Source organism: Nerophis lumbriciformis, linkage group LG25 (assembly GCF_033978685.3).
Source record: "Nerophis lumbriciformis linkage group LG25, RoL_Nlum_v2.1, whole genome shotgun sequence".
In the NCBI taxonomy this organism is placed as follows: Eukaryota; Metazoa; Chordata; class Actinopteri; order Syngnathiformes; family Syngnathidae; genus Nerophis; species Nerophis lumbriciformis.
This window is the reverse complement of record NC_084572.2, coordinates 30,727,492-30,741,592: the sequence shown is the minus strand read 5'-3', so window position 1 is coordinate 30,741,592 and position 14,101 is coordinate 30,727,492. Positions and strand designations below refer to the sequence as shown.

General features: G+C 41.1%; 2 protein-coding genes across 3 annotated transcripts in view; one reads left to right on the top strand and one right to left on the bottom strand.

Moving 5' to 3' along the window:
- Positions 1-14,097, bottom strand: part of LOC133621806 (uncharacterized) — a 150,893-nt gene extending 136,796 nt beyond the window's left edge. Inside the window, exon 1 of one of the 2 annotated variants that reach the window (XM_061984177.1) lies at positions 14,065-14,097. The gene's annotated coding sequence lies outside the window, so the exon portion shown is untranslated. Of the gene's footprint in view, positions 1-13,839; positions 13,934-14,064 lie in introns of those variants that run through there. The other variant, XM_061984176.1, reaches the window with a different exon arrangement.
- LOC133622033 (retinol dehydrogenase 8-like) lies at positions 1,200-10,961 on the top strand. The gene is made up of 6 exons (XM_061984559.1): positions 1,200-1,470; positions 8,838-8,999; positions 9,080-9,259; positions 9,760-9,853; positions 10,399-10,582; positions 10,648-10,961. The coding sequence occupies exons 1-6, from the start codon at positions 1,365-1,367 to the stop codon at positions 10,873-10,875; spliced, it is 954 nt and encodes a 317-aa protein (XP_061840543.1). The 5' UTR covers positions 1,200-1,364; the 3' UTR covers positions 10,876-10,961.
- Positions 14,098-14,101: the final 4 nt, after the last annotated feature.

The window sequence follows — 14,101 nt, the reverse complement described above, 5'->3', positions numbered from 1 at the left end:
AACTATGAACATGATAAAACAATCACATACTGTGCAATGTCTGCTCTCACTGGGATGCCAACTGATGGGATGTTTATGTATTTCTGTCTAGATGAACAATTAATCATAATCCTTAAGCAGGCAAAAAAAAAACAAGGTGGGCGCAAACAAGCGTCTTTTTGTGTTTTTCTTGCTAAGTTGAACGTCAAAGTTGACCAACTTATCGGTTTCTGTCCACAACCATCTACTATCCAGGTGAGAGGCTTGATTTATCATCAAGGATTAACTTTCACCAACTCAGAGGCAATGCAACAGCTTACTGGCTCAATATAGCAGCATAAGCTAGTTAGCGCTCTGTGATGACGGCGCCGCTAAAAGTAGTTCCTCGGCGTTAGCGCTTATAAGAACGACATGTAAAGACGAGACATGAAATGTGAGAGTACGCCCATTAGCTACTATGTTAGCCACCTCGCACTTGCCAAATTAAAATGCATTAAAAAAAACATCTGTTCTTGTTTTACAAAGGGATCGTGAATATAGGGCAAATTTCCAAGAAAAAGTGCAGTGCCGCTTTAAGTCCTTTCTGGCAGCACAAGCATTTGCAGTTTGTCAAAAGAAAAAGTGGGTCAGCGAGTCGCACACAAGGTCGGGTCAAAGGGTCAGGCGTAGTTCAAAATCTGAAAGCCATTCCAGGAAGCCTGCGAGAGAAAAATGTTGCTTTTGGCTTTTTTTGGGTACCATTTTACGAGTAAATTCTTGTTGTAAAGCCCCTCCTACCTCATTAGTCACTTGAAAGCCAAGGTGTTACGACTTAATGATATAACTAGCACGTAACGAGGCAACGATATATTGGTAAAGGGGAAAACATGTTCATGTCCTTTGTTAGGAAAGAAGTTTTTACTAAGTCACACCATTAGGAAAAATGTGTTTTCCAGTATTTAGTTGGTTTTTTTTTTACAAAAGAGAAAATACATTCCAGACATATTTTAAAGGCGGCTTCTCTTGCTTCAGGTTGTCTTTTAAGCCGTGACCTCCAGCGATACTTTTAATGTCTGTGTGCGGGAGAGAGAGAGAGAGAGAGACTATGAGCAGCGTTTGTTTGAACCAGTCTATAATAAAAGACGATTTTACGTGTGAACACTGGGTGGCGCCAGACACCAAAAGGCTTCGGCATTAGAGGTTCCACCGAGTACTGTGCTGTAACGTCTGCAAGCAAACTGACAAACAGGACGAAGGCGGGAGCGTCCCGAGTGTTTAATCCCGGTTCTTGTCGAGCGCCATGTGACTTTGATCCTCTTAGTCTGGCTTTCACTGGAGAAGACGACTCATCCTGCAGAGTAGTGTTTGTTTACAGGAGTGGGCTGTGAACTCAAGGTCCGGCAGACATGGCGAGCCCTGGGCAGAAAGTGGTGCTGATCACCGGCTGCTCCTCGGGAATTGGCCTGAGGATGGCCGTGATGCTGGCCAACGATGAACAGAAGCGCTACCACGGTAGGTAGGCTCAGTGTTTTATGCGTAGTCATTCAAGTCTAAAAAATGAAGATATCAATCAATCAAAGTTTACTTATATAGCCCTAAATCACGAGTGTCTCAAAGGGCTGCACAAGCCACAACGACATCCTCGGCTCAGATCCCACATCAGGGCAAGAAATTACTCAACCCAATGGGATGACAATGAGAAACCTTGGAGGGGAGCCCCCGGGCGACCGGTGCAATGGACGTCGAGTGGATCTAGCATAATATTGTGAGAGTCTAGTCCATAGTGGATCTAACATAATAGTGAGAGTCCAGTCCATAGTGGATCTAACATAATAGTGAGAGACCAGTCCAAAGTGTGGCCAGCAGGAGATCATCTTGAGTGGAGACAGGTCAGCAGCGCAGAGACATCCCCAACTGATGCACAGATGAGTGGTCCACCCTGGGTCCCGACTCATCTGTGGCCACTGAATCTGTGCCCCCCCCCCCTCTCCACGAAGGGAGGGGGTCAGAGCAGAAAAGAAACGGCAGATCAACTGGTCTAAAAAAGGGGGGTCTATTTAAAGGCTAGAGTATACCAATGAGTTTTAAGATGGGACTTAAATGCTTCTACTGAGGTAGCATCTCTAACTGTTACCGGGAAGGCATTCCAGAGTACTGGAGCCCCAATAGAAAACGCTCTATAGCCCGCAGACTTTTTTGGGGCTGTGGGAATCACTAATAAGCCGGAGTTCTTTGAACGCAGATTTCTTGCCGGGACATATGGTACAATACAATCAGCAAGATAGGATGGCGCTAGACCGTGTAGTATTTTATACGTATGTAGTAAAACCTTAAAGTCGCATCTTAAGTGCACAGGAAGCCAGTGCAGGTGAGCCAGTATTTATATATATATATATATATATATATATATATATATATATATATATATATATATATATATATGTATATACCAGTGACGTGCAGTCACTAGAGGCAGGTGAGGCGGGGCCTCACCTGCCATCATGGAAAGAAAAAAAATGTAAAAAGAAAAAAAATTAATTAAATTGTTATATGTATCCAGTGATTATACTATAAAGTTATTTTCCATTTAACTTCACCAGTTTTAGATTATTTTTATTAAAAATCGCTGAATTTTCACATTTGCCGTTCAAATACTGAGAAGAGACGGTGCGGTGAACAGCAGCCAGTTGAGGCACGTCACTCAGTGCCTCAACATGGATTCCGGACTCGGCTAACTGCTGGCCTGCTGTGCAGTGAGACTGTATTCCTATATGAATTATATTATACATTTCCATAGTTTAGTTAGCTGAGGTATATAATGTACAGTGTATTTTGTCAACAACTGTATGTGTGTAACGTATTTCTTGTGCTGAGCGATCATAAAACGGCTGCAAAAGACGCACTGGCTGAGGCTCCAGTAATCCCGCCTCCTGCACCCCCGCCGTATAATTGTTATATCAACTAAAGCCCACACTTAAACTTTCCACGTGCAAGATTGAATCTATTTAAAAAAGTTATTTCATAAGAAGCCAAAAAGTGCAAAAACAATAATGTTCGTGTTGGAGGAGTTGTGAATGACTGCAGGGCCACAACATTAGGTACACCTGCAGACTGCAGGTGTACCTAATTCACAACTCCTCCAACACGAACATTATTGTTTTTGCACTTTTTGGCTTCTTATTAAATAACTTTTGTAACCTATTTTCATGGGCTTTCCTCTTTGTGATGTTAAGTTCCTGTTATGCGCTGTTATACAGAATATGCCTTGAGCTCTTATTTTGAAGGCGCTAAGAGCGGAAGTGATGACACGGAGTGGAGCGGAGGTTTTTGAAAGAAGGTAAATAAAGTGGTCCTCGTGTAAACTGGAGCCTCCGTGTTTGTTATTTTGTAGTTTCATACAGTATAGGCGACATTTATAAACCCTCGCTTTTTTAAATAGATTCAATCTTGCACGTGGAAAGTTAAAGTGAGGGCTTTAGTTGCGGCACATGGACTTAATTTATAAGTAAAGGTAAGACCATAATAACGTTTTTTTTTATTAAATGTGCTTTTTTGTGTGCTACAGTTTGTATATGTAAAGTTAAAGTTAAGTTAAAGTACCAATGATTGTCACACACACACTAGGTGTAATGAAATTTGTCATCTGCATTTGACCCATCCCCTTGTTCACCCCCTGGGAGGTGAGGGGAGCAGTGGGCAGCAGCGGCGCCGCGCCCGGGAATCATTTTTGGTGATTTAACCCCCAATTCCAACCCTTGATGCTGAGTGCCAAGCAGGGAAGAATGCTGGTATGAGATTTTAAACATAACCCGTTAACTGCTGCCAATCAAATGGTGAATAAGATACTCTTTAGGGTTCATATGTTTGTAAATCTGACTGTGATGAAGTCAGTGCCTCACCAGCCATCAACCTCACCGCACGTCACTGGTATATACTGTAGGTATATAAAGGTATATACAGTATAGGCGTAATATGATCAAACTTTGTTGTTCTTGTCAAAAGTCTAGCAGCCGCATTTTGTACCAACTGTAATCTTTTAATACTAGACAAAGGGAGACCCGAAAATAATACGTTACAGTAATCGAGACGAGACGTAACGAACGCATGAATAATGATCTCAGCGTCGCTGGTGGACAAAATGGAACAAATTTTAGCTATATTAAGGAGATGAAAAAAGGCCGTTTTAGTAACACTCTTAATGTGTGACTCAAACGAGAGAGTTGGGTCGAAAATAATACCCAGATTCTTTACCGAGTCGCCTTGTGTAATTGTTTGGTTGTCAAATGTTAAGGTGGTATTATCAAATAGGTGTCGGTGTTTAGCAGGACCGATAATCAGCATTTCCATTTTCTTAGCATTGAGTTGCAAAAAGTTAGCGGACATCCATTGTTTAATTTTATTAAGATACGCCTCCAGCTGACTACAATCCGGCGTGTTGGTCAGCTTTGAGGCATGTAGAGTTGGGTGTCACCAGCGTAACAGTGAAAGCTAACGTCGTATTTGCGTATGATGTCGCCTAGCGGCAGCATGTAGATGCTAAAGAGTGCAGGGCCAAGAACCGAACCCTGGGGAACTCCACGTTATCTTAACATACTCCGAGGTCACATTGTTAAGGGAGACTGCATCCTGTCAGTAAGATAGGAGTTGATCCAAGACAAAGCTAAGTCTGACATACCAATACGTGTTTTGATACACTCTAATAAAATATTATGATCGAAGGTATCGAAAGCAGCGCTAAGATCAAGAAGCAGCAACATGGATGACACATCAGCATCCATCGTTAGCAATAGATCATTAGTCATTTTTGCGAGGGCTGTCTCCGTAGAGCCAACACAAGTCTCGGTAAAAAGGCTTTCAGACTTGCTGCTCCATGGTCATTGAATGAAATACAAAAGGATCTGAGGTTACCTGAACTCATCACTTTGGGGGAATTTCAGGCCGGTTTAAAGGGTCATATTAGACACTGTACTTGTTTTTAAATTGTTTGTATTGAATCATGTTATTATTATTTTTTACCTGTTGCATGTTTTTGTGTTTATGTTGTAAGTAATATGGCCGTTTAACTATAGTGTGCGACTGCTACCGTTTGTTTTTGTTGCTTTATGTACAGTATTTATGAAACCCTTTTTTCACGGCCCTCTTGGCCAGGTGACTCTTGTAAAAGAGACTTTAATCTCAATGAGTTTTTACCTGGTTGAAATGAAGGAAAATGAATTAAATTAGAATTGTCAATACCCTATAGGTGTGTACCAAATTTTACGGTGATTGGGCTAAACGGTTACAGTGGGTTGTTTTGTAGAGCTGTGTGAGCAATTTTAAGTCAATCCGACTTACGGTAGGGAAGGGATTCATATTGTTATGATCCGTTGCCCGGATCATGTTTTGTTCTGTTAGTTTGACTACCTCAGTTCTGTTTTCAGCATCTCTGGGTTTGTGTTTTCGTTTCCATGGGTGCTGATTAGTTTCACCTGCCTCTGATTAGTGTTCGGGACACTCATCTGCTCCTGGGCACTAATCAGAGAGCTATATATTCCTGTCTTCCGCCACACACTGTCTGGCTGTCTTATTTGCTTCCACACAACAGTTATGTCTATTCCTACAAATCAAGAGCTAAGCTTGTTTGCCTGTTTTTATGCAAATTTTATATATATATATATATATATATATATATATATATATATACTCTGATGATTAACTTGTGTGATGACTATATTATGATGATAGTATATATTTGTACCATGAATTGATTTACGTGGACCCCGACCGACTTAAACAAGTTGAAAAACTTATTGGGGTGTTACCATTTAGTGGTCAATTGTAAGGAATATGTACTGAACTGTGCAATCTACTAAAAAAAGTTTCAATCAATCAATCAAAAAATGTCATATGCAACCCAGCTGTATTGCATTCCTGAGTTATTGTTGCTGATCAATGTATTGAGTTTATTTTAAAAATAAAAAGGATCAAATGGTTCAAGTTGGTTAAAAAAATGTATAGTTTACATAGGGGTTGAATTTGTTTGAAATTTTCTGTTGCATACTTAAAAACAATGTTAATAAAGAGATTATTTGTTGTAAGTTGATATATATTTTTCTTTTTTGTTTTCTGTAATGTTAGTAAGGATACAATGTTATGTAGGGATGTACTTATAACAATTTTACAGACAACTGCTATTATTTACAGTCGTGGCGGGAATGGGGGATCACTGTGCTAATGCAACAACAACAACAAAAAGACTGTAAATTAAACTAACACGAACTAAACTGAGATGATAAATACATTGGTAAATGAATACTTATTTGTAAGTGTCTATCCAAACTGAAACAACAACAAACAACAAATGTTGTGGATTGAAAATTAATATGAAGAAAACAAAAGTTATGGCAAATTCCACTGTACCTCATGGACCTGTGACTGTTAATGGAAATGAAATTGATGAAGTTAATGAATATATCTATCTAGGGCAGATATTTAGCCTGAAAGAAAAGAGTCAAGAACAGGAGATAGGGAGGAGAATCAGATTGGGCTGGTGCCAATATGGAAAACTGAGCAACATCATGAGAGGAGAAATACCGTTAAGCCTAAAAAGAAAGGTCTTTAATCAATGCGTGTTACCAACCATGACATATGGAGCTGAAACCTGGGCATTGTCAAATAAAATGGAAAAGAAAATAGCAGCAGCACAACACAACATGGAAAGAAATATGCTCGGAATCACATATAAAGACAGAAAAACAAATGAATGGGTGAGAAAACAAACGCAAGTCCAAGACATTGTGAGAACTATCAAATTAAGTAAGTGGAAGTGGGCTGGACATATCAGTAGGAGAACAGATAATAGATGGACTTCCCTAATGACATCATGGAGACCCATGGATGGGAGCAGAAATAGAGGAAGACAGAGAGTGAGATGGCGAGATGAAATAGACAAATATTGGGGAACAGTGCAGTGGCAGGGAGCAGCTAGAGATCGTTTACTATGGCAGAAACATGCTGAGGCTTTCGTCCAGCAGTGGACTGACAACGGCTGATGATGATGATCCAAACTGAGCATTATCGTCCCTGTGAGATAGTTTTGGGACGAGAAGGTTGGAAATACATTTGTGGAGGAAATACACAGTCCAAAAACAAACAATTAACCAAACAATAAATAATCCATTGGTCCATTGCAACACAAAAGGGACACCTACATCACCATGACGACAGAGTACATAAGAGTGTTATGTAGTTGATGAATGCTGGAGTGTCTTCAGGTACTGAAATACATTGGAGCTTATCCACTGTACTACTTAGGGAAGTGTTTGAAATGTTGGTGACATGCATTTCAGATTATTATTTCGCAGAAGATATTTTTTCAACATTCACGCACACAAGTTGAATTAGTCCGTTCTATGCTTATGGTTTGTCAAGTGGCACAATACCAGGATCACCTCTTGCCCTCCTCGCTGACCCTTGCTTGACCGTTCCTCACTATTTTTAGGACATGTGTAGCAAAGGACAATAGCTAGGCACTATAGATCCTTGCCAAGGCTACTAATCCTCTTCACCATGGATGAGGTATTCCAGGAGGGGAAGAGGACGCTAATGCTAATATGTAAACTGCTTTATGGCCATAGCGAATGCGCTCAGGCTATTTTAAAGTTATATTTAGCCACACACAAGCTATCCTTGGCATCAACGGAGCGAGCAGATGATCTTCCACTCTCATCTCTAAATCCATCACCGGTCTTTGACAATATTTACAAGGCTTTTCTTCCAGTTTTCTCCCCCCATTCCTATGCAGGAATGTCCACAAAGGAATGGAACTTTATTGTCATTTCACTTAAAAAGTACAACAAAATGTGTTTTCAGTACAAACCGTCCAAGAACAGACATACTGTATAGGGGTGGACAGAACAGGAAAACGGACGGGTCGTCACAAGGGTGGCGCCCCGTAGAAAGGTAGAAAAAAGGGTAAACGTGGGGGAATAAGGAGGAGAAAAAGGCAACTCCCAAACTATGCTCGTATGTGGGGTCGGGGGCTCAGTTTGAGACCAGGAAAAACCTCAAGCAACATAAGCACACAAGAGCACATATTACGGAACACAAAACTCAAGACTACCAACATGGAGAGGGGATTGCAACCACCGGGGGCACTGCTGCGTAGTCACGAAGGAGTGGGATGTGGGGTGTATTACATGGATGCGTGTGTGTGTATGTAAGCCTGAAGACTTGTGTACTTCCTTGGTGCTCTCGCAGAGTGTTTTCGCAATAACACAGCAAGTCAGTCCAACAAAAGTCAACAAAGAACAGGTGTATGTCCATGAAAGATTGGCAAAAAATTTGGAGCTTCTTGGCTGACCTTGGTCCTCTGGGGCAGTCTTGTAGCAATGACCTTGCCATACCAAGACAAAATCCAGAATACAATGTTTAAACAAATGTAAACGTTTTACTCTAAATTGTCGATTTCTGGTCGGCAAATTAATCATAACTTTTCCTTACAGACCAGACAGCTTCTCCAAGATCCAGGTTTCAATTTAGTTCAGGAACAGCTCTGCCCATCCTTCAATCACTTGTGGCAGCTTGGGGGTACATTTAATGCAGCCCTTCTCAAATAGAGGGTGGGTCCCCCTAGGGGAAGGTGTCTAAATGATTGTACTGTATAGTACTCCTGTATGTTCTGTCATTGTTCTGTTGGGTTTTCTTCACCTTTCTACAAGGTCTTATCGATCCATCACATCTCAAAAGTATCCTTGAACCTGTGTCAAAAATTTGGAGTATAGCCAAGACTCAACACACTTACCTTTCCTAAGCACAATCTTTGTTTCTTGTTTTAAAGTAGATTATTTGTGTTGTTGTCCAGTCAAGTAAACCTGTTGTATATTTGTTTCTGTCCACAGTCATAGCTACGATGCGAGACCTGAAGCGTAAAGACAAGCTAGTAGAGGCGGCTGGCGACGCCTACGGGAAGACGCTCTCTCTGGCTGTGCTTGACGTATGCACCGACGAATCAGTCAAACAGTGCATCAACGGCATCAAAGATCGCCACATTGACGTCCTAAGTGTGTCAATAGTGATACGAATGTATGAAACAAAGGGAACGCCAGATCAGTCTGTTTTGTCCCTTTTTCCCCCTAACTAGTCAACAACGCGGGCATCGGCCTGGTGGGCCCTCTGGAGAGCATCCCCATCGAGGAGATGAAGAAAGTGTTTGAGACCAACTTCTTTGGCGTGATAAGGATGATAAAGGAGGTGATGCCTGACATGAAGAAAAGGAAAGGAGGACACATCATTGTGGTCAGCAGCGTCATGGGACTCCAAGGTGGGCACTCAAAGCTGAACAGTGCATATCAGAAAACTGGTGCATCAGAAACACAAATCCATGTACTTTGTCTTCAGAGAGCAGTAGAAATCTGAACTAAAAAATGGCAGCATTCACATAGAAACACTAAAAGACTATATAACAAACGCTCAAATTATCGCTTAGGTTTTCAAATAAATGGTAAATACCTCAAGTGCATAGAGGATGGAGCGTTAATGCGGCTGATTGAATAGAGGCGTAAATTCATGAATCTACAATAAACTGTTGTACTAGATGGCGAAATTAAACTATATATTGCAAGTTATTTGGTAGCTTATCAAGGTTGCTAGCCGTGTTTTTTTGTTTACTTACTTTGACTAATTTACTTTTAGTTTAAGTGAAAAATTGTGGTCAGACCTTGCAAGCCTCAAGTTGAAGACTTCCCAATTCCCAGCAATTTTGAATGTACTGTAGCGTCATGTTGAAGTACCAGTGCAGACAATACGTGTTTTGCTGTGCAGGAGTGGTATTCAATGACGTCTACGCAGCTTCCAAGTTTGCCATGGAGGGTTTCTGTGAGTGTTTGGCGGTGCAGCTGCTGAAGTTTAACGTCACGTGAGTGTCGCACATTTTTTTCCCCCTCGTACACAACAAGCGTAAATCGTGTGCAATTGTAGCGGCTCTGCGTTGTGTTTCTGATCTTCCCTTACTGCCACTGCGCAGAGCGCGGCGCAAACACACGTCAAGATATTGGGACGGTAAATTTGCTAGCCAGTATGCTAGCACACTCTTTGAATTTGTCAGGGATTGCGGTTTCCTAACGTACACATGGCTCAGCCACCCTACGTTACACAACCTTAGTAGTATTCCTGTTTCCTCCAAAAATATGCATCTAGCCAGGTCATTTAGATTTGTTGTCAGATCCCACTCACTTAAATTGATATTATGTGGATAGAACTACAATAGTTTAGTGATTAAATTGTGTATTAACTATGCCGGTGGGTTAAGAGTGAACCCTATGGACTTTGTCCAGCAACAAACCAGTTATGTTTATTTCCTGATAGCTACAATTTTACTACATTCATGCTTGTTGTCTGTGCGATTCATCACATTGATAGGACTATTTTCCTGGAGTGTCAATTTTGAGCCTTCCTCCTCAGGTTGTCAATGATCGAGCCCGGCCCGGTACACACTGAATTTGAGGCAAAGATGATTCAAGACGTTAGGCAAAAAGAGTATCCTGGAACCGACCCGGACACGGTGCATTACTTCAAGAACGTCTACCTCCCATCTTCGGTGGACATCTTTGAGACGCTGGGACAAAGGCCAGATGACATCGCCAGAGTAAGTTCCTGAAAACAACCCCCCTGGTCTCTTCCTGCATGTGATTGTAATCTTTTGTCCTGCAGTGCACCAAGAAGGTGATTGAAGCCAGCAGTCCTCGATTCCGTAACTTGACCAACCCCTTGTACACGCCTATCGTGGCACTGAAATACGCAGACGAAACTGGAGGCCTGTCGGTCCACGCCTTCTACCACATGCTCTTCAACCTGGGCCCGCTCATGCACGTTAGCATGACCGCCATGAAGTACCTCACCTGTGGATGTCTGAGGAGCCGGACTGTTTCGCCAAACTGACAAATCCTAACATGGACTGGACTGACGTTGAATTAACACCACTTGATCACAGGTTGTCAAGTCTCTTTTTGTGAAGGATAATAAAAACAACTCCTTCATTGAAAGTAAAGTGTGTTGATTCATTTTGTTATGGCACACGTTCCTCTGTACACACAAATGTTTCATTAGGAAAAAAGAAATGAGACCGAAGACTGGCTTGACATACTGGTGCCATCTTGTGGACGAAATTATGAAGGATTTCAATTTAGTGCAGTTTCCAACTCTAAGGTATTATTTTTTTCCCTAAAATTAAATATAAATTAGGTCTTCAAGATTCTTCAAAAAAATGTGAATCAGAATTTAGGATACTCTGACAGTTTTTCCCCAAACACAAACGTGCTTTTGTTTTTAAAGAAATCATACAGGGTTTTCTTTTGTGATTATGACTATTACTCCACAAGGTCTTTCAGCGTTCTTCATGTGAGCTTCCGGAAAGACAGTTAAAGGACATATTCATGAAGATACATTCTTCTGGGGACATTTGATTTTAATTACCTTCAAAGCCAAACAGGGCATCAGATAATGTCTCCGGTTTAAATTAGAAAACTAACTGATGTTTTGCACATTTATACTAATTGACAACTGTGACGTAGTTTGATCAAAATGCTTTCAAAGAGTTAAAATTTAAACGTTTGGTTACATGCATACCTCCCTGCTTGGCACTCAGCATTAAGAGTTGGAATTGGGGGTTAAATCACCAAAATGATTCCCGAGCATGACCACCGCTGCTGCTTACTTCTCCCCTCACCTCCCGGGGGGGGAACAAGGGGATTGGCCAAATGCAGAGGTTAATTTCACCACACCTAGTGTGTGTGTGACTATCAGTGGTAGTTTAACTTTAACTCTAAACTTTAACTTTAACAAGTTGAATGAGAGGTTTGACCAAAAAAAGGGGAAAAAAATATTACTTGAAAATGTTTGAAAAACTAAAAACGTTTATGTCCAGTTTGTCGAATAACTGCATGTGTATTGTACTTTTGTGAAAGAATTGGACATGAAAAACACTTTTAGGAAAAAAAAAAGAAATGGAAAGTAAAACAACATGAATGATGGGTAAAAATACAGCAAAAATGTACTGGAAAGACAAAAAAAAGTCAGCTTTTATACCCTGAGGGTTAAATAACGTTATTGCTTCTTCCATGAACTGATGAATGATAAGACATCAGCAGGTACAACCAGGGCAGATGGGACAACTCGCTCTGGCCTGGGAGGCACACCAGAGGATAGTGAGAGTGCAGCGCATAAGGTTTTTCTACTTACGTATAAAATACTTCACGGTCTAGCTCCATCCTATGTGGTCGGGGTGGGGCGGGGGCGTGGCTAAGGGGGGAGGAGTATATTTACAGCTAGAATTCACCAAGTCAAGTATTTCATATATATATATATACAGTATATATATATATATATATATATATATATATACACAGTATATATATATATATATATATATATATATACATATATATACTGTGTATATATATATATATATATATATATATAGTAAAATAAATATATATATATATATATATATATATATACATGATAAAATAAAAAAATAAAATAAATATATATATATATATATATATATATATATATATATATATATATATATATATATATAAAGCTAGAATTCACTGAAAGTGAAGTATTTTCTTTTATATATATATATATATATATATATATATATATATCAAGAGGGACAGAGACAGCGCACAGTGCATGAGGATCACATGTTACCATGGCGAGAAAACATGGAGAGACTGGAATGTAATAGAGTGATCTATGTTTGTCTGTTGCCATCTCCTGGTGAATGTTGGCTATAGCGTACTGGGGTTACTTTTTGGTTGGCCAACGATTTACGTGGTGTTGCGCACCTGACGTCAAGTGTGTGAGTCTGTTCTGAAGTCTACAGTAAAGAGACGTACTTCATCCCCTCGCCTGTTTATTGCCTCCAACTTAATATATTACAACAACATTGCTCCATGCAGACCCTCCAGGTCCGCATGGAGCTGGAGGGGGCGTGGCCTCCAGGTCCGCCTGAATTTCGGGAGATTTTCGGGAGAAAATGTGTCCCGGGAGGTTTTCGGGAGAGGCGCTGAATTTCGGGAGTCTCCCGGAAAATCCGGGAGGGTTGGCAAGTATGACCTATGGTCATGAGCTGTGGGTTATGACCGAAAGGACAAGATCACGGGTACAAGCGGCCGAAATGAGTTTACTCCGCCGGGTGTCGGGGCTCTCCCTTAGAGATAGGGTGAGAAGCTCTGTCATCCGGGGGGAGCTCAATGTAAAGCCGCTGCTCCTCCACATCGAGAGGAGCCAGATGAGGTGGTTCGGGCATCTGGTCAGGATGCCACCCGAACGCCTCCCTCGGGAGGTGTTTCGGGCACGTCCGACCGGTAGGAGGCCACGGGGAAGACCCAGGACACGTTGGGAAGACTATGTCTCCCGGCTGGCCTGGGAACGCCTCGGGGTCCCCCGGGAGGAGCTGGACGAAGTGGCTGGGGGGAGGGAAGTCTGGGCTTCCCTGCTTAGGCTGCTGCCCCCGCGACCTGACCTCAGATAAGCGGAAGAAGATGGATGAATGGATGGATGGATGATAAGTCCTTGGGTAAAATGGTAGTTTTTTTTTGTGATATTGTAAATATTTAGAATGTAGATCGCATTTTCTTGTTATGTGCAGCCTTAATACAAACTCACATTATTCACATTAGTACTACTTTTATAAAAATGTGAGGCCTGACTTTTTTCTTAAGGGGGAGGGCATAGAAATGTCTGGTACTGTAGTTAGATCCTATGAATGTTCTAAAAGCTAAGAAACAACAAAACCAAATTCAATTCATATTAAACCATACTACTAATGATTGTATATAATGAAAGAAACATATTGTCAGCACAAACTAACTGCAGAATTGTTGGAATACTTACCGTGCTTATTGCCAAGCTAATATTAGCAATGCTCGCTTGCTTCATTTGACATAAAAATGGCTGCTTAAACAAAACTTGATTTGGACGATAGATGTTTGGCAATTTACAGGTATTATCTGGGCATTTTAAAGTAAACACACGTTCTAAACTTCCGTTTAGGTTGATTGGAGTTCAAACTCGTACCGATTTATGACTTTAAACCACAGCACACTTGCTGGAACTCACCCATTACAAACTGCTGACAGGCCGGCGATCGAGTTAT